The sequence below is a fragment of the Ascaphus truei genome, chromosome 7, assembly GCF_040206685.1.
Source record: "Ascaphus truei isolate aAscTru1 chromosome 7, aAscTru1.hap1, whole genome shotgun sequence".
In the NCBI taxonomy this organism is placed as follows: domain Eukaryota; kingdom Metazoa; phylum Chordata; class Amphibia; order Anura; family Ascaphidae; genus Ascaphus; species Ascaphus truei.
In genome coordinates this window covers 28960065-28980903 of record NC_134489.1, presented here as the reverse complement: position 1 = coordinate 28980903, position 20839 = coordinate 28960065, and the positions used below count along the sequence as shown (strand labels likewise).

The 20839-nt window shown below is 45.5% G+C and overlaps 1 protein-coding gene across 1 annotated transcript in view; it reads right to left on the bottom strand.

Moving 5' to 3' along the window:
- Nucleotides 1-27: 27 nt before the first annotated feature.
- Nucleotides 28-20839, bottom strand: part of LOC142499936 (uncharacterized) — a 55209-nt gene continuing 34397 nt past the window's right edge. The window contains 6 exon segments of the mRNA XM_075609992.1: nt 28-2228; nt 2230-2269; nt 2271-4161; nt 8825-8945; nt 13781-13951; nt 14733-14872. Of these exon segments, the coding sequence (XP_075466107.1) occupies nt 2148-2228; nt 2230-2269; nt 2271-4161; nt 8825-8945; nt 13781-13951; nt 14733-14872 (2444 nt within the window). The 3' untranslated portion in view covers nt 28-2147.

Here is a 20839-nt window from a genome sequence, read left to right as displayed (position 1 = left end):
TAATAATATATATATATATATATAATCAAAAAGAAAAAACACAGAGGTCCTAAGGCCTTAGAAGTAGAAAACTGTGGGTGTTTTCAGTAGTTGATCCAGAGGAGACTGAAAAATACCAGAGAACAATTTCCATACATACTAATATTGAGTGTTTGAATATTTCATTTGTACTCTTGGCTTCAGGACTCACTGCTAAAGTCTTAAATAGATTATCAGAGGCAAGGAGGAGGAGTGGGCATAATGGATTTATAATATAACAATATTTATTCAGCCATAATCGTCTGACATTGCAGATGCGTAAATGTAGCCTTTATTAAGGTAATGACTTACAAAGTGCTTCGAGAAAAAGATGCAGTATACTACAGCATCTACAAAAACGGAACTCGCCCAAGTCACCTCTGATCAGATTTGGTTTAAAGTTCAGTAGCCTTCTCTTCCCGATCGCTTATCTCTTTTTGAGGCTTAATATAAAGTATTTTACAGATGATACTGCAAACCAGCGAAGCCAATAACAATTTTTCCTAATGCTGATGATGCATGATGGAGAAATGCGGTGATGTTGGCTCATATATTCCCATATGATGGAGAAATGCGGTGATGTTGGCTCATATAATCCCATATGGTGATGCACCAACACTAGTCTCAGATCCGCGACGCCTTGCAGGATAATAATTTGCGGCCACAGATGACATTGGAATCTGTTATTTCTTTGTACTTTACGCTTTGCCTTGGAATTATAAGAAGATTTGGGAGCCTTTCCTAAATTATAATGAGTATCTCTACAGAATATGTTGTTCTTTTAAAAGAGGAGGTTCCCAATTCCATTTTTATTGCCTTTTTTTTATGTTGATGACAAAAAACGCAACTCAAATGTGAAGTAATTTGTATATTTAATTTTGTTTCTATGCTAAACGAATAAAGTGCAAGTTAAAAAAAAAAAATCACCAACGTTTTTCTTCCAGTATATTGTATGTTTCCAGTCTCCCTTCCTTTTACTGTAAGTGTTAAAGAATATATTTAGGACAAATTTGACACACAAGCAATGGAATAATTCTTCAGCTGGTTTTACTAATTAGTAGATGCGAGCCATACCAGAGATATGCTCACATAATTTAACAAAGGAACTGCAAAGTAATGTATTCTGCCTCACACAGGGGCGGGGCCTACATTTGGTAACTTTGGATTGGATAGAGTAATACATCTGTGACTCATGCTAGAGTCTGATAGGAGGCTAGAATTTGCATCTCCTAATAGAAATAGTAACGTGTGCAAAGAATGTATGTGTGTGTGTTAACACTGGATTGTCTCATAGAAAATGAATGAAGTAATCTGCCACAGACCTGGGCTGTGAGGAAAAAGGAAAATAAAATCCAGGAACAAGAAAATTTACAAAGATTTGCAGAATGGAATTTCTTAAAGGGACAGTCACCCAAATCCTTTCATAAGCTCCTACGAGCAGAGTCCTTCTTACCTATTGTACAAGTGTATGAGAAAGTTGTAACTTTAGTATCCTCACATCCCACTGCTGAAAGTCTAAACTGTATAAAAATAATAATAGTAATAATGTTGATCCACTAAAGAGTGTCACAGAAAAACCAAATTGTACATCATGTAGAAACCAATTGGCACATCTGGATTGCCCACTTTACTATCAATTGTAAGACCTCAGACCCCATTCCATCATTGGCTTTCTTTCATATTTAGGCTAGCAGCCTTGCATGTATTCCAAGCATATTTTATTTCTCTTCCTCTACTCGCCCCTGTCACATCTATTGGAAAAAACTTCTCCATGAATCCACCTCCCTTCCTGTGAAGAACTACTTCCTCACATCTCCTCTAAGCCTTCCACCCTTCAGCTTTAGAGAATTACTTCTTGTTCAAGTACTTTCTCTGAAATATGCTTTCCTCCTGTTCCTTGCTGAAACCCCTTCATGTATTTGGAAGTTTCGATCATATCCCCCCTCTCCCTTCTATCCTTTACATGCGCTACATATATTTAATTACTCTACTAAATTCAGGAAAACATTTTTTTTTAAATTTATTAAAATAAATTAACATGTTGGCAAAACCATTGAGTAGGATTAATGCCATGAACAGAAGTGATAGTTTCAGAATGTTCCTATTAGTAGGTCCCCTATTCTGGGTGCTTAAGAGTTGAGTCCTGAGTAAAATATTTGGCACACATCTCCAGTGTGAACTTTCTGATGACTAGTAAGATGAGTAGAGGGTAGTGAAGCTTCTACCACATTCAGAACAAGCAAATTACTTTTCCTTTGTGAGTTCTCTGGTGTGCATTAAGATTAGCGAGTTGAGTGAAAGCTTTGCCACACTCAATGCAAGCAAATGGTTTCTCTCCAGAGTGAATTTTATGGTGTCTATCAAGAGCCGAGTAATAAGTAAAGCTTTTCCCACATTCAAGACAAGAAAAGAGATTATCCCCAGTGTGAACTTTCTGATGACTGGTAAGATGAGAGAGTCGAGTGTAGCATTTACCACATTCAGAACAAGCAAATGGCTTCTCTCCTCTGTGAGTCTTCTGGTGAGCAGTAAGATTAGCGAGATGAGTGAAAGCTTTGCCGCACTCAATGCAAGCAAATGGTTTCTCTCCAGAGTGAATTTTCAGGTGTCTTTTAAGAGCCGAGTAATAAGTAAATCTTTTCCCACATTCACGACAACAAAAAAGATTATCCCCAGTGTGAATTTTTTTATGATTGACAAGATGTGATTGGCGGGTATAAGACTTTCCACACTCGGTGCAAGAAAAAGGCTTCTCTCCTGTATGGGATTTCTGGTGTCTAACTAGATCAGAGTAATAAGTAAAGCGTTTCCTGCATTCTGGGCATGTAAATGGCTTCTCCCCGGAGTGAACTCTCTGGTGTCTTACAAGAGAAGAAGATTGAGTAAAACCCTTCCCACATTCACTGCAAGAAAATAAATCATCTCCTGTGTGCGTTTTCTGATGACTAACCAGATGCGATTGTTGCGTGTAGCTTTTCCCACATTCAAAACAAGAAAACGGCTTCTCTCCAGTGTGAGTTAGCATGTGTCTGATCAGATCTGAGTTATGGTTAAAACTTTTCCCACATTCATGGCATGTGTGCGCCTTTTCTTCTGTGTGACTTATGTTGTGTGCCACAACATTTCCGATTTGAGTAAAACTCCCACATTCAGAGCTACAAAACGCTTTCTCTCCTGTATGGGATTTCTGGTGTCTAACTAGATTGGAGTAATAGGTAAAGCATTTCCTGCATTCTGGGCATGTAAATGGCTTCTCTCCGGAGTGAACTCTCTGGTGTCTTACAAGAGCTGAAGATTGAGTAAAACCCTTCCCACATTCATGGCAAAAAAATAGATCCGCTCCTGTGTGCGTTTTCTCATGACTAACAAGATGCGAGTACTGCGTGTAGCCTTTCCCACATTCAAGGCAAGAAAATGGCTTCTCTCCAGTGTGAGTTAGCATGTGTCTGAGCAGATCAGAGTTATGGTTGAAGCTTTTCCCACATTCATCACATGTATGTGATTTTTCTTTAGTCTGTGACTTTTCTTTTGTGTGTCTTCTCTGATGTGAAATAAAGTTTCTGAGTTGAATAAAGTTTCTCCCACATTCCGCACATGAAAAAGGCTTCTCTCCTGTATGAGATTTCTGGTGTCTAACGAGAGTGGAGGAGTGAGTAAACCATTTCCCACATTCTAAACATTCATAAGGCTTCTCTACTGGGGAGGATGTCTGGTGTGTATTAAGCCTACTACAGAGTGTCTCTTCTTGGTGGCTTCTCTGATGGTCTGTATGAACAGGTGGATTGGTAAAGCTTCTACCATATTCTCTGAAGTTACAGTTATTCACTGGCAGACCATTGGGAATTTCCAGTGCATTAGTATCCTCACTGATGCAATGCTCATCAGAAACAGATGTATATTCTGTCTTCACACCCCCTGTGTTATTATGGAGGTAAGAGGTTGTGAGATCTGTATTTTCACATGAAGTTTGCTTTTCTGATGAAATTCTTAATGGTTTTATTTGTCTCTCACTTTGTATAGTTTGGGTCGTACAGCCGTCTACATTGAAACTTAGGGACAAATTGTGATGCTCTTCTTTTACCCAGTCTGACGGCCAAAGTGGAGTGTTGCATTCTTCTGTCATATTCTTGCTCACGGTTCCATCTGTAGGACAGGAACACACATAGGGAAGAAGCTCATCAGAAAAGTGGCATTTCTGAACTATTCAATCAGCATGATAATCATGTCATTAATTGGATAATGTGTCAAACAAGAAATATGACATAAGTGGCATAGACACGACAATAGCAAAACAAGAAATAATACAAATATAAAAACACAATGTTATCTATAGTCTGTCCTTTTTTTATGATCTATAATAAAACAGCTTGCACGTTTGTCTATCAGCGCCATAATGTAGTTCCAAGACCGTGAAACCTAGAGACTTGAACCTTTGCATGCATACTAAGAGAACCATAGGGGTGTGCACCAGGTTGTTCTTTTTTTTACAAGTTTAGACAGAAAGCAGATAAAGAAAGAGGAAGTCAGTTGACATCTGAGGAGTAAGTAAAAATGCTGGCTGAGAGAAGGACGGAAGAGAGAGAAGGGGAGAGATGGGAGGGAGAGATAATGGGAGGATGGGATGGGGGGTGAAGAGAGATGAGAGGGAGAGAGAAGTGGAATAGCATCTTAATGCACATAGCCTGGTGGCAGAAAAGCAGAGTCAGGTAGCTATACAGTTTATGTGACAAGAAAAAGTAAGAAGGTGCTCTAAAATGTGAATGAGACCAGGGAGGTCTTAAAGTGAATGTATATCTTTAGAAAACATACCGTGTATAGTCTAGAACAGACTAAAAAAAACTATATTAATGTGAAAGATAATATATATGCATATAAATAAATAGGTATAGTAGATCAAAACCCAAAATAGGAAAGAAAGTTAGCTATGCTTTCCAAAACTATATGAAGTGAAAAACAAAAGGGGAGCACAAACAGGATAAATGACAAGCCAGTGCAATAGAAAAGTGCAAAGTGAAGATCTCTTCAGCAAGAGAATATATCACTGAAACAGCCTAAATATTAAAAGGTGCAGTATACTCAATACAAACAGTCTTTGTGAAACATCGGCAGCACTCCTAAGAATCCTCTCTGGTGTCCATCTGTATATCCAGCTTTATAACAGGAACCCACCTCAGAGGAAAGATCAGGCAAACTGATGGGGCAGATAGTATAGGCAAATGTATTTATATGGACATAAAAAGCACAAACAAATGCACACTCAGTGTAACAGGTTAAACTTAGCATTGAGTTAGAGGTTTATACTCTCTTCAGAGTGACAAAATCTCACTGCCGCCCGACCCGCACAGCGTCCCCCGTAACAGCTTGTGATGTCAAGCCAGTTATAGCACGATCCGCTACAACGTGGATCCGCATATAACGCTGTCTGAGCGTGGCTTCCGATTTAAAAACATCTCCAATGTTTTTTTTTTTTTTTTATAACATTCAATGCTTTATTGCCAACGGTCACACACGGACACACGGACACAGATGGAAACACACACACACATACACATCCTCACGCCTACACCATGTGGAAATTGAACCCCTGGTACTTCAAATGCTAGTGCAATTCTCTTACTGCTACACCACAGGGTTGGTGTGATGAATCTGACTCTATAAACAAACTTAACATCTACTGCACAGTGCAGTCCATCACCAGAGAAGAATATACCTCCCAAACAACCATAGGGTTGTATAAGGAGGATAGCCTTCCATCCACACAGTGGTTTAGGGCTTAAGAGCAGTGGACTGGTATATGAAAGATCATGGGTTCAATTCCTGTATGTGTATTGTATAAAATAATAATTTATAAATGATACCATACCATGCAGGAATTAAACCCCTGATCCTTCATATGCTCGTTCAATTCTCTAACTGCTACACCACAGAGGGTGTTCTGACTTTTTTTTTTTTATTAACATTTAACATCTTATACTATATTAGTGAAAGCACTGTATGTTTGCCTGCCTGCCTGCATGCATGCATGCATGCCTGCCTGCTGGATGTCCGGTGTCCCTAGCGGCAATCTCATTGGTCCCTTGGCCCGCCCGCCCCCGCACACCTCTCATTGGCCTCACACACTCACACCACCCCCTTGGCCCGCCCCCCACACCTCTCATTGGCCTGAGGCGGAGTGACGGGCCAAAGGTCCAAAAAAATAAATAACACACACACACACACACACACACACACACACACACACACACACACACACACACACACACACCTCTCTCCCCTCTCCAAATCAACTTTTCCCCCTCCCCAGCGGCATCACCTCTTCCCCCTCCCCAGCGGCATCACCTCTTCCCCCTCCCCAGCGGCATCACCTCTTCCCCCTCCCCAGCGGCATCACCTCTTCCCCCTCCCCAGCGGCATCACCTCTTCCCCCTCCCCAGCGGCATCACCTCTTCCCCCTCCCCAGCGGCATCACCTCTTCCCCCTCCCCAGCGGCATCACCTCTTCCCCCTCCCCAGCGGCATCACCTCTTCCCCCTCCCCAGCGGCATCACCTCTTCCCCCTCCCCAGCGGCATCACCTCTTCCCCCTCCCCAGCGGCATCACCTCTTCCCCCTCCCCAGCGGCATCACCTCTTCCCCCTCCCCAGCGGCATCACCTCTTCCCCCTCCCCAGCGGCATCACCTCTTCCCCCTCCCCAGCGGCATCACCTCTTCCCCCTCCCCAGCGGCATCACCTCTTCCCCCTCCCCAGCGGCATCACCTCTTCCCCCTCCCCAGCGGCATCACCTCTTCCCCCTCCCCAGCGGCATCACCTCTCCCCGCTCCAAATCACCTCTCCCCGCTCCAAATCACCTCTCCCCCCTCCCCGCTCCAAATCACCTCGCGTCCCGCAGCTGCCACGCGGCGCGTAAGATGGCGGACCCCCTTCCTCCCTCGCGGCGCCGAGTCAGACGGTGGCGGCGCCCGGAAGTACAGGTAGGTGTCGCTCCCCACCTCCGGCGCCAAACGGAACTAAAGAAAGGGCGCATCAACTGAGGTGTGTGTGTGTGTGTGTGTGTGTGTGTGTGTGTGTGTGTGTGTGTGTGTGTGTGTGTGTGTGTGTGTGTCACTGTCCACTGCCCCCCCCTCCTGTCCACTGCCCCCCCCCCTCCTGTCCACTGCCCCCCCCCCTCCTGTCCACTGCCCCCCCCCTCCTGTCCACTGCCCCCCCCTCCTGTCCACTGCCCCCCCCCTCCTGTCCACTGCCCCCCCCCTCCTGTCCACTGCCCCCCCCCTCCTGTCCACTGCCCCCCCCCTCCTGTCCACTGCCCCCCCCTCCTGTCCACTGCCCCCCCCTCCTGTCCACTGCCCCCCCCTCCTGTCCACTGCCCCCCCCCTCCTGTCCACTGCCCCCCCCCTCCTGTCCACTGCCCCCCCCCCTCCTGTCCACTGCCCCCCCCCCTCCTGTCCACTGCCCCCCCCCCTCCTGTCCACTGCAGGAAATGCAGGGGGAGGAATCCATGCCTTTGAGGCGCCCCCCCCCTCCCTTTGACGCCCCCCCCAATCCCTTTGACGCCCCCCCCCCCTCCCTTTGACGCCCCCCCCCTCCCTTTGACGCCCCCCCCCCTCCCTTTGACGCCCCCCCCCCCTCCCTTTGACGCCCCCCCCTCCCTTTGACGCCCCCCCCTCCCTTTGACGCCCCCCCTGCCTTTGACGCCCCGCGCGCACACACTGACTGACTGCCGCACGCACGCACACACTGACTGACGCGCACACAAAGCCTGACTGACGCACGCACACACTGACTGAGGCACACACTGACTGTGTGTGCGTCAGTCAGTCTGTGTGTGTTTGTGTTTCTGCCTCAGACTCACTGACGCGCGAGCAAACACACAGTGACTGACGCACACACGCTACATGAAGCTGTAAAGGAGGGAGGGAGGGGGGGGACTGGATTGATGTGAATGGGGGACAAACAGAGAGAGGGGGGAGGAGAGAGAGGAACGGGAACATTACATCCCGGGCAACGCCGGGTCTCTCAGCTAGTATTAAATAACCTTAACACTACAGTAAATCAGTCAATTAGAATACACCAAATAAACAACCATAGGGTTGTTAAAAGAGGATAATTATCTATCCACATTGTGGTGTAGTGATTAGAGCAGGGGACTGGTATATGACACGATCGAGGGCACACAAGCAAAAGTTTATTGTGACTCTATTCACTGTTGGCCTGTCATTGGTCAGAGAAGGCCATGTGACCCTCCTCTGCGCTCGAAAGTCAAATTGAACTGTCTCCCCAAGCACCAAGCTTGGGAGAGCCTACGTAAGCGCCGCGCACCAAGCACGTGGACGCAGCCTGATGAAGCAGAGACAGCGGAGAACTGCAGATGCAGGGTAAGTCCTCGCGGAACCTCTGATCGTGACCATTTTTCCCCCCGCAATCCCGGTTATAATGCGGTCTCATAATGGGGAGCCCGAGCAGTGTTTTGGGTCTCCAACTCATAAACATGTCAAATAGCTGTATATAAATTCAAACATATGAAATTTAGAATGTCTCAATATTTAAATTTATACTTATAGTCCGTCAGAGGATTTCAGAACCCTGACCCATAAAAATACTGGTAAGAGCAGACTGAAGCATGGCACAAAACCAATCAGGGGTGACTCCAGGATTTAATAGCCGTCTCTGTGCTCTGTTTCGGGGGCCTGAAATAAACATATTTCTAGTTAAAAAAATAAATCTAACAAAGAATAAAATTAAGTGAAACCAGAAATGTTTGCTTAGAATCCAACATAATTGTGTTAGAATTAGCGGCAGTCTCCACTTACCCATTGAGTTGAGGGTCTGGTGATGCTCCATCACATCCTTGTACAATTCCTCGTGTCCTTCTAAATACTCCCATTCCTCCTTGGAAAAATAGACTGCAACTTCATCAAACCTAATAGACACCTAAAATCAAGAGAAGACCCAATTTGTTATACAGACACAGAAATCAGTGCTTATACAGTCCCTCTCCCCCTAATATGACCTATGGTTAAAGTGAGCTCCATGTGATGCCCCTTTAAAGCAGATCCACAATATTGTTTTTATTTACTTTTTCCTTGCTGTTTTTAATTATATTTATATATTTTTTAAGGCCCACAGCCTGCACTGGAGTGTTCACATTACACCTTCTATTCTCCCTTTCTCCTCTACCAGACAGCACAGGGCAGTTTTCCAGGCACACTGTAAAGGTGTTCTAGTTATCAGAAAAAGCATCCGATCCTAATTTTCTTAGATAAGGTTCTTTGAAGTTTACTGATGTCACTGAAAGGCAGGGCTGCCAACAGGGTGGGTCTGCCGGGGTTTGCATCCCAAGGGCCAGCTGAGTCGGGGAGGGGGGGGGGGGGGGGGGGCGCGGCCAGCACTGCAAGTTGGGCCCAACCTCTGGCCAGGCCCGTCTGCCGGTCCTCTCACAGCCGGGCCCCGGCTCTCCCATAGCAGCAGCCTGCATGACTCATTCCCTCTGTCCTTGTGCTGAGGGGAGAGTAGGGGTATGGCCGCGAGATCACCGGCAGCCGGGCCTGGCCAGAGGCTGAGCCCAACTTGCAGTGCCGGCCGCCGGTCCCCCACATCCACTGGACCAGGTCTGATCATCCACAAGGTAAGTCTTTTTTTTATATGTATTGGGGGTGGGGATCATTTTTATATGTATTGGGGGTGGGAGTCTTTTTTATATGTATTGGGGGTGGGGATCATTTTTATATGTATTGGGGGGTGGGGGTCTTTTTTATATGTATTGGGGGTGGGGGTCATTTTTATATGTATTGGGGGGTGGGGGTCTTTTTTATATGTATTGGGGGTGGGCTTTTTTTAAATATGTATTGGGAAGGTGAGGGTCTTTTAAATATGTATGGGGGGGGGTTTTCTTTTTATACATGTATTGGTGAGGTGGGGTTATTTTTAATATATATTGGGGAGCTGGGGGTCTTTTTAATATGTATTGGGGGAGTGGGGGGTCTTTTTAATATGCATTGGGCGTGGGTGTCTTTACATTGCATTTTTTTATATGGGGTGGGGGGTGTATTTTTTAATATGGGGTGGGTGTATTTTTTAATATGGGGTGGGGGTGTATTTTTTTTATAATGCATTAGGGGGTGGGGGGTGTATTTTTATTATGTATTTAGGTGGGTGGGGTTTTTTGGTATGTATTTTTGGGGGGGATTGAGTGAGAGTGGGGTAATTGATGGAAGGTGTGGGCGAGTGAGAGGAGAGAGAGGTGGGAGGGAGGGAGGAAAAGAGGGAGCAAGAGTGAGACAGAGGGGAGAGAAATACATGGGAAAGGGTGGGAAATAGAGGGGCTTGTGAGGTGTGAAATGGGGGGGCTCGCAATACCGCCGAGGGGTGGGGGGGGCCCTGCTGAAAGGGAGTTATTCTCATTTAGGTTTTAAACTCCTTATTAAGGCATTCAAAAAAAATAATAATTGAGCGGGGGAAAACTAGAGATGAAACCAGATATCTGAATGTGTAGTATTGCAAAGAAAGGGAGGAGCAGCGGCTCAGTGAGTAAAGACAGGGCCTCAGACCAGTGGCACAGCGAGACATGCGCTGGCCTCTGGGTCCAAATTTTTTCAGGGCCCATTAATATTAATACGGACTGCAATTTTATTCTCCCTCCCCTGATCCTCTGTCTCATTATCCCTCCTTCTCATAATCATCTCTTCCCTCATCCTCTCTCCCCCTCTTCCTCTTCATCATCTCTCCCCCTCCTCCTCTCTCCCACCATCATCACCGCTACCCCCACCATCACCTCTCTTTCCCCCACCACCATCACCTCTCTCCCATCATCTCTCTCCGCCCCCCACCATCCCCTCTCCCTCCCCACCATCTTCACCTCCCCCTCCCCACCATCTTCACCTCTACCTCCCCCCATCAACACCTCTACCTCCCCCCACCATCAACACCTCTCTCCCCCCCAGCATCAACACCTCTCTCCCCCACCATCAACACCTCTCTCCCCCCCACCATCAACACCTCTCTCCGCCCACCATCAACACCTCTCTCCCCCACCATCAACACCTCTCTCCCACCCACCATCAACAACTCTCTCCCCCCCACCATCAACACCTCTCTCCCCCCCACCATCAACACCTCTCTCCCCCCCACCATCAACACCTCTCCCCCCCTCCTTCTCCCCCATGCCTACCTGTGGATGTTAAGGCGTTAAACAGAAGCCAGCAGAGGAATCACCAGCAGCTGTTACAGAGCAGGACAGCAAGGGAGGAGCGCCTCTAGAGGTCTGACCCGGAAGTTTTTCTTACTTTGGGTTGGGGTTCCCCAGAATTTCACAATATAATTCAAGGGTTCCTTAACCCCCCAAAAAGGTTGAAAACCACTGTTCTAGGTAATCGTGTGTTACATTTTTATTTTATTCAAGTTAGTGTGAAGGTTCTGCTTCCAATACATGGGGTTGCCTTTAGTTGCAATGTACAGACGTACCCCGCATGCACGTACTCAATGGGTCCAGAGCATGTATGTAAAGCGAAAATGTACTTAAAGTGAAGCACAACCTTTTTCCCACTTATTGATGCATGTACTGTACTGCAATCGTCAGATACGTGCATAACTGATGTAAATAACACATTTGTAACAGGCTCTATAGTCTCCCCGCTTGCGCACAGCTTCGGTACAGGTAGGGAGCCGGTATTGCTGTTCAGGATGTGCTGACAGGCGCATGTGCGAGCTGCCGTTTGCATACTGGGCGATATGTCCTTACTCGCGAGTGTACTTAAAGTGAGTGTCCTTAAACCGGGGTATGCCTGTAATGTTTATTGTAACAGAATACATTTTGCTGAAGGCCTATTTTTCCCATCACCCTAAAAGATTACTTCAGGTAGAGGCACACACTGAACTATTTAACATGTATTACTTAACAATATTATTTATCATTTGTGTCACAAAATCTTAAAAATCCAGGAAGCTTGCAGGAAACCGATACTGCGCCATTAACCGCGAACAACCTTATAAGTGGAAAATAGCTCTGTGCTGCCCAGTGGAGTAAGTGAAAACAAACATGCAGGAGTTGCCATGTAGACGCTCTACTGCAGGTTTTTGGCCTTTAAAATAAAAATGAACAAAAATCTGAAAAAAGCTAGGGGGAAAAAATGAAGGTTAATCTGTTTCTACAAAAAGGTATCTTGGGAGGTTTACCTTGAAAACAGGTCACATTGGGAGGAGCTGCACCTTGAGAAACCTTATTTTTTATCCCACATAAAGAATGGAAGCTTTGGAAAATGTCCTGGTCACCTTACAAAAAATAGAAATGTAGCGGGATCTCCAGTAAATGAATAAGTTATTTACTGAATAAACATGTTATTCCTACGCGTTTCGGTCCCAGCTGGGATCGTCGTCAGGGCAAAGCAAGGCCCGACAAGGGTCCCAGCTGGGACCGAAATGCACAGGAACAACAGGTTTATTCAATATATAAAAAAAATTCAATTACTGAAGTGACCGCTGCAATTCTATTTTTTAAACAGTTCTAACACGGGATCGACTACAGGATCAGACTCTAAACAAACAAACAGGGAAGCGCTATATGAGTTAGGATCAGGCCCAGCAGCTACTTTATGTTGAAAACCACATATGAAATAAGCATATAATTGCATGAATAAATACACAAAAATATATAAAATAAATAGCACAAGTCTCTGCCGGAGAGAAATTGTCCAGGTGGTGTAAATACAAGTTAATGCCCCTGTCTGATATGACAGACTCGGGCAAGAGTGGCCTTTGAGAGGTTAAAATCCAGAGTGGTAGCTTAGATGGAAAGCGCTACCAACTGTGCAGGTATTGAAGTGTGTAGAAATGGGAAGGTGCCGTAGGCATCAAATGTGGAAAGCGCTCACCCAGACTTCATACACTTCGCGCTGGTGGCTCCTTTTGTTTCCTCCTTCACAGCACTGCAGAAACACCGCTCCACAGCTCTCCTGGGCTCGCACACCAGTGATGGAACTGCTCACAGGGCGCCGGGTTTCCGGGTATGACGTCACGGCCGGACGTGACGCACCAACCCTTCCCGGCCGTTGCCTGGAACTACCGGAGCGCACAGGGGCTGAGAGCCGAATCTCACACACCCCACACAGCTTCAAAATTTCACAGCCTCGTCAGGATTTGGTGCACCACAATTTCTTGTTCCAGTATAGTGAGTACTATACGAAGTGCATGCTCTACAATATTCTTTATTCTGGTTACGTTATCTCCACGATACAAAACACGTCAGCACGCCAGTGGTCTTGAAACGTGTGTGAAAATGTATTTAAAGCAGGACCTCTTTAAATATGTTTTTTTACACAAGATTCAAGACCCCTGCAGCTTTGGCATTTTTGCATTATATTGCTCCAAACAGATTTTGGATTGACGTGTACCCGTGGAAGGAACCATCAGGTGGAATTGCGAGTGCTTTTTCCCCCATTTAACTATGTCACAGACAATCACCACTGGCTTTGATACCCACTCTCCCAGATATCTCCTAGTAGAGTTCAGCATGTTCTGCTAAAATGCATGTTTCATTGGGTGCATGCTCTTATTTCTCTGTCCTTGTTCTGGGTCATATCCAACTAACTGCCCTACTATATAGTTCTATGCTTTTCTCTCACCAACTCATTACCTACTTCAAGCAGATGTGTCCCCTTCTGTATCCTTCTCACTGCACCCAGAAGCCTTCTGCCCAAATCACATAACGTTTCATTATAGGTGCCTACTTCAGTAAAGGTGTCCACATTGGCATAAAGTTGGTATAATCTCACCTCTCCAGTCAATAGATGAATGATCTTGGTGGCATGTTCCATGATCTTCTCATTCATCAAATTAGTTGGACAATCCAGGATGAGACTCTGGATATTGCAGAAGTCTTCTGACACGCAGAGAGGGGTTGTGTGGGGGACATGCTTGTGTTGTTTCTTCACAAAATAATATTCCTACATATTGAGAGAGGTAGCAATTTAAAGATCAAGCTTCAATAGGAGGACAGTTCTGGTGCTCACAAGTTTTGACTGATGCGCAATAGCTTTTTTAATAAAAACTTACATTTAAGCATCTTCTCCTCTAGCACCATTAAAATCGCAATGCAAAATATACACATACCAACTAAAACTTGCAATCAACCATGTATCTTCTGCCCAATTATATCGCCCCCAGACCATGCATTATATAACTGCTCAATCACTTTACCTCTCTAACCATGTGCTGTCCCTCTACGTAGCCACATCCTTCTATGATCTGTGCTCTCCCCAGTCACATCCATCTCTGCCCATACTGGTCTCTCTCTATTCTCCCCTTGTGCCTAATCATGTCAAACTCTTGCCTCTACTGTCTTCTTCTTTACATGGAATTTGACAGCAGATAAGAACCATTCTGGTAATTTTCCTATATGTTGTATAATATTAGACCTAATTTGATCCTTGTCTTTACTTTATATTTTTCTTGCCATATCTATCCCAATCATTTTTTAATTCCTTTGTTATATTAGCCTCTACCACCTGTTGAGAGACTATTCCATGAATCCATCACTCTTTCCATGAAGTACTTCCTCAATTTCCCTGAGCCCCCCAACCTCCAGCTTCAGTGCATGACCTCTTCTAGCTTTTCTAAGACCTTTGTCTTAGACCTAACACCAAAGTCTTACATATAATCCCTTGATGTAACAATGTACATTCTAGAATGAGCAGTGTTATTATGGCATTGTTCAGTGGACCTCACCTCTCCAGTCAGAAAGTATATGATACCGACAGCTTGTTTCAATATCTCACCAATCATCTTATCCATGCTCAAGTTCTTATGATTCCTCATCATTAAGTTATTCAGATGCTTCAGGGAGACATTGAGGATTACAGAAGTTTCTTACCACATAATTAAGGTTTTATGTTTCTATATAAAAAAAAAAAAGAAGAGTGGAAATGACATTAGACTTACAAATACATCATGGTTGTGAATAAAACACAAATAGTAAATAATTTTTCAGAGTAACAGAAATGTATGTATGTATGTGTATATATGTATGTGTATATATGTATATATGTATATATATTTATTATATTGTGACGGATATAAGGGGATGGTAGAGGAGGGTGTATATATTGCCCCTCAATTATTGCAGGGTTTCTGCTATAATTAAGCCCCTGGGAGCTGCAGTGTATAATTTTTGGATGATTTTGCCTCTTATTGGGTCCCTGGGGCGGAGCACTTGGAGAGTAGGGTGGGCCAGTACTCCACTCCACGTTTTGGAGATTTACCAGGTAGAATTCAGACCGGGACTTCTAGCTCTCCCTGGTCTCACATAGCTGCAACTGCTAATTAAGAGGAGCAGCTGTTAAAGCCTGCCTGTGAGCAGACCAATTTGTTTTCAGAGAAGCTTGTACTAAGAGAGCTGTGTTTTGTGCTCAGTGGAGCAAGGACTTTTGTTTTGATTTATTGATGTTATCTGCTGTAACATCTTAATGGTAAAATAAACAGGCCAAAGCTTTATTTTCACCTCTGTGTCAGAAGACTGTCTCCTCTACCTGGAAGGCTGTGTGAAAGTGGTGATCCCTGGACAAAAGGTACATAGCAAAAGGGTACTTTTGTCACAGTATGTGTGTATGTATGTATGTATGTATGTATGTATGTATGTATGTATATATATATATATATATAAAACAGAGAGGGCACGCCCCATAGCGTAAAATTGTTGAACTTATCAGGACTCATCTAAGGGTTGGACCTTTGCACATGTTTTTCCAGTTTGGAAATCATTATATGCATTTATGCGTTGTGGAGCATTGCGCAGGTTTTGCATCTTGCGTCCTGGCATGGTCTTGTCCCACATTCAGTTGTACTGTTGAATTTACTCCTCACCATAATTTTCTTGAGATTATGAGGTGGTCTGTATGATAATAAGGGTGTTTCAGGGAAGACCTGTTGCAGTATTGTATCTTATACATTAGATAAAATAACAGGGAACTACCGCAGGGGTGGAGGGACCTATAAGTCTGTGTCTAACACCATATATTATTGTCTCTTTGATTGCAAGGAGACAAGGGAGAAGGGGGAGGAAAGGGTGTGAGGAGCCGACGTAACCTATGATAATGAATACTCGGTCATTCACACAATACCAGACATCAAAGGCAAGGATATAGACCTGGTCTAATATGTTATTAAGTCTACCTTATATATAGATGTAGCGCATAGTAGCAATATTTACATCCTACAGCTATTCCCTTATATTAATTCCTGGCAATACCTATAGGTGTATTCGACCGGTTCCAAGCAAAATGAACTTGTAATAAGTAAATAGTCACTGTTAAACCAATAAACTGCACACACATAATAACAGGAACATGTATGAATAAAGCAGTATACAACCAGATATCCAAGTGTGTAGCGTCTTATTCCCCGCACAGTAACTCCACTGCCGACGCCAAGGATGACGTCACTAAAATCCGACGGACCGTTTCGCGTGAGATCCACGCTTCATCAGCGTAGGATGTAAATATTGCTACTATGCGTTACATCTATATTACAATGCCATATTCCACTTTTTACATCTGCAATAACCAGGGTGCAGAATGCTATCCATTCTGACCGGAGTGCAATGTTGATCTCCATACTATATCACTCACTCTAAACCTTTTGTGACTAATATCCAGTGTTGTCATTTAATTGTGTTGGCAAGCTTTATATAGAGAGAGACACTAGCTCAGTCTCTAATTGTGTCCCTACTGAAGGGATATAGTGACAGATTATTTGCTGTCTCACTACCTCTCTTAGGACTGTGCAGCTAAAACACATTGGAGGAATATATAGGGTTACACTTTAGATATTTACATCTCCTCAATATATCACATTGAGTACAAGCGTCTCGCTCAATTATCTACATTTAGAGGGTATTACCCCTCCCTTATCATGCAATAGATAAACTTGCATAGTCTAGCTCCCTGTACTGTGATTAATTGTGGTGGAGTTTCTTTACTCAGGGAGTATTAACCCCCATGCGGGGAGTAAGATTATCTCCTGACATATGAGTACTCCCCCATTTTTAGTCACACTCCACTGCCAATATTTTAATTCCCTTGTATATATTCCACACCCAGTGTGTTCTTTTGCAGATATTAATAAATGATTTTTTGTTTTCTCTACTCACTATGACTGGTTATATAGGATACTATCCTGGATCACTGTTATCCTAGCAATAATTACATCACGAGTGCAATTGTGAGGGATTCTTGTGGGGATAGGATTTTCTTCAATCCTTACCTCCCATGTGTGTATAAACAGCACTACACCCCCTGTAATAGGCAGATCTCCCAGAGGGTGGGGGAAACACCGTTAAATAATAATAATAATATTATATAAGGAAAATGGCGCAAACCAAAAATAGGTGGACGGAAAATAGTTTAAAAAAAAACACCTACAAGGACATAGATACAATGAAAGTCCATAGATAATTCCAGGAAGAGGCAAGGCCTAAAAAATGAGAGATGCCAAATATAGTGAAGTAAGTTGTATTAGAATTACAGCGCAAGTACAGAAGCTACTTACAATGTAGCAGGAGGTTTCAAGCGTTTCAGGATAAAATCCTATCTTCGCTGCAACTTTGAGCTGGGTAGCTGTGGGATCAGGTATCCACGGGGACGCTATCGCTCCGGTTACCCTCCTCCAAAATCACCAAATCTCTGGATATTTTGGAGTGGATGACGTCAAAACCCGGAAGTGTCACCGTTTCTCTTGGGAAATTGATATTTGCAGTCCCAATTGCCTTAATAAAGGCATGCAGCTATAGAGAAGTATATAAGAAGGCTGTGGACGGACTAAATGGAAAAGATCTTGCAGTAGACCTTAACTTAAGGAACATCCCTCACATATACTCACTCACCTGGGAAAGAATTCTTGTAAGGGAATTTCACATTCAAACATCTCAGGAACCAGAGGGCCCACATAGTTTGGAGTATTGTGGTTCTGGTCCGGGGGGCCCTGTTTCAAATTAGGTAAGAAAAATAAAGAGCCAGTTTGGTGCTTTAAGACAGATATGGACATATGCAGTGAGAATATAATAATATTTAGTACTAGAAGTTACTAATAATATAACATAATAATAATAGTGGATGTGAGTACCTGTTGGTATAGGTGAATTCAAAGAAATAATTTAGAATTATTTAGGACCAGCACTAGGAAACCGTACAGGGAAAGGAAATATAACCTGCTGTAAAAGCCTAATATCTTCATCTCTCACTCTGCCCCCCTCCCCATCTGTGCATGTCTCCCCACTCCATCTGATCTCCCCACTCCATGTGATCTCCCCCCCCCCCCGATGTCTGCAAACACGTAATGTTTGCTTGCAAAGCTTTGTCCCTATTGCACATGTTTAACTATCAGCAATATACATCATTTGCAAAGTTTCCTACCGCAAATATAATATCATTAAACCAGCTCCTACCTGTAAGTCACACCCCTCTGTGCAGCAGTTATATGAATGGATAGCAGCACTGCCCAATGACAATCTGCTGAGCTCATGGAATTCTGGGATATGTAGGCTTCTGCATTCAGAAACGTATCATTTGTGTCAGACTAGAACTACAACTCCCAGCATCCTCCAACAATACAATCAGCCAATAAGGGTAGAGATTGAGAATGAGGCTTGGAACTCACCCTGCCCTTTGCTTCTGGTTTCATGCCCCACCCACATTCTGCCCTGTAATACGCTTGGTGCAGTGTGCTGAGAAGTTGGGGTAATGCACAGTAATTATGCATGAACGGATCAACCCTTCCTAGGACTAAATTATGTCAATAACATGTTTAAGTGGCGACATCTGAGTGACTGATTCCTTTTTTTACTCAAATATGGGACATATAAGTATTTGTAAATTGTATTTAATATATTCAGTATGATAAGCTAAGACTTGGGAGGGATATGCTTTTCTTTGGCTTCTCTGAGTGTTCAAAGGAGTTTGCTTGTGAAAAGCTTCCTCTCTCCATCCCCTTATCTTTATTGGCTAACTGATAAGGACAAGGTGGATAACTAAATAAAACACTTCATTGGCAAAGACTTTCCCATCCAGAATCTCCCAAGAAATACATCTATAATTATAGTATAGTTTCAGGAAGTCAATCACATTGTTAAATAATTTTTTACTATAATAGGAGCCATTCAATTATGTGATGGTTTTAGGGTTACACAGTACCATAACTTTTCTTGTAAATTATATTTATTGTATTCAGTATATGCAGGGGTGCCACCTCTCTGGGTTTAACCCAGAGACTTCGGGTTTGCATTCCCATCTCCGGGCTACGAGTTTGTCGGTGAAATCTCCGGGTGGCGGGCTGGGCGGCATGTGGCGGTGCACGCACTTGCCTAGTGCTGTCGGCGAGGGAGCTAAACAACCTTGAATCAGCAGCAGCACGGCCAGCAAAGTGGGGCGGAAGAGGACGGCTGTGGTGGAGCGTGCAGCGCGGGGCGGCAGAGGATGGCTGTGGTGAAGCGTGCAGCGCGGGGCGGCAGAGGACGGCTGTGGTGGAGGAGCGCGCGGGGTGGCAGAGGACGGCTGTGGTGGAGGAGCGCGCGGGGCGGCAGAAGACGGCTGTGGTGGAGGAGCGCGCGGGGCGGCAAAGAACGGCTGTGGTGGAGGAGCGTGCGGGGCAGCAGAGAACGGCTGTGGTGGAGGAGCTTGCGGGGCGGCAGAGAACGGCTGTGGTGGAGGAGCGCGCGGGGCGGCAAAGGACGGCTGTGGTGGAGCGTGCAGCGCGGGGCAGCAGAAGACTGCTGTGGTCGAGGAGCGCGCAGCGCGGCCAGGAAAGCGCGGCGGCAGAAAGCGGCTGTGCTGGAGGAGCGCGCAGCGCGGGCAGCAAAGCGTGGCGGCAGAGGACGGCTGTGGTGGGGGAGCGCGCAAAGCGGCCAGGAATGCGCGGCGGCAGAGGGCGGCTTTGCTGGAGCGCGCAGCACGGCCAGCAAAGCGTGGCGGCAGAGGTCGGCTGTGGTGGAGGAGCGCGCAGCGCGGCCAGCAAACCGCGGCGGCAGAGGACGGCTGGGGTGGTGGAGCGTGCAGCGCGGGGCAGCAGAAGACTGCTGTGGTGTAGGAGCGCGCAGCACGGCCAGCAAAGCGCGGCGGCAGAGGGCGGCTGTGCTGGAGGACCGCGCAGCGCGGCCAGCAAAGTATGGCGGCAGAGGACGGCTGTGGTGGAGGCGCGCGCAGCCAGCAAGGCGCGGAGGCAGAGGACGGCTGTGGTGGAGGCGCGCGCAGCCAGCAAGGCGCGGAGGCAGAGGACGGCTGTGGTGGAGGCGCGCGCAGCCAGCAAGGCGCGGAGGCAGAGGACGGCTGTGGTGGAGGCGCGCGCAGCCAGCAAGGCGCGGAGGCAGAGGACGGCTGTGGTGGAGGAGCGCGCAGTGCTGCCCAGCATTCCAAGTACCCTCCAACCCAGAACTCAGGTGTCAGAAACATAAAGGCGTACCCAGCGATTGTTTCGCTGGCACTGATTAATTAAATTATTAACTCTGGCACTGCAAAGGCGGCTTCCCTCACATGTGCAATTTTATGCAAGCAGCTCTGGCACGGACCAAAGCCTTTCAATTTAGTATTTTTTTCTTAGGCTACGCTTATAGTGCCGGCGACGCGATGTCAGGCTACGGTCGCTGGAAAAATCAAATTGAGATGACTTCCAGCGATCGCGACCAAGCCGTCGCGTCACGCGTACTATAAGCGCACGCGACATCGGCAATGCATTTGTTTTGACGCGACATCGCTGTCACTATAAGCGCAGCCATAGAGTAATAATTCCAACCTAAAACTGGGGTGTGTCAAGCTATACTAGATTACTTTATTACATTATTTAAATGT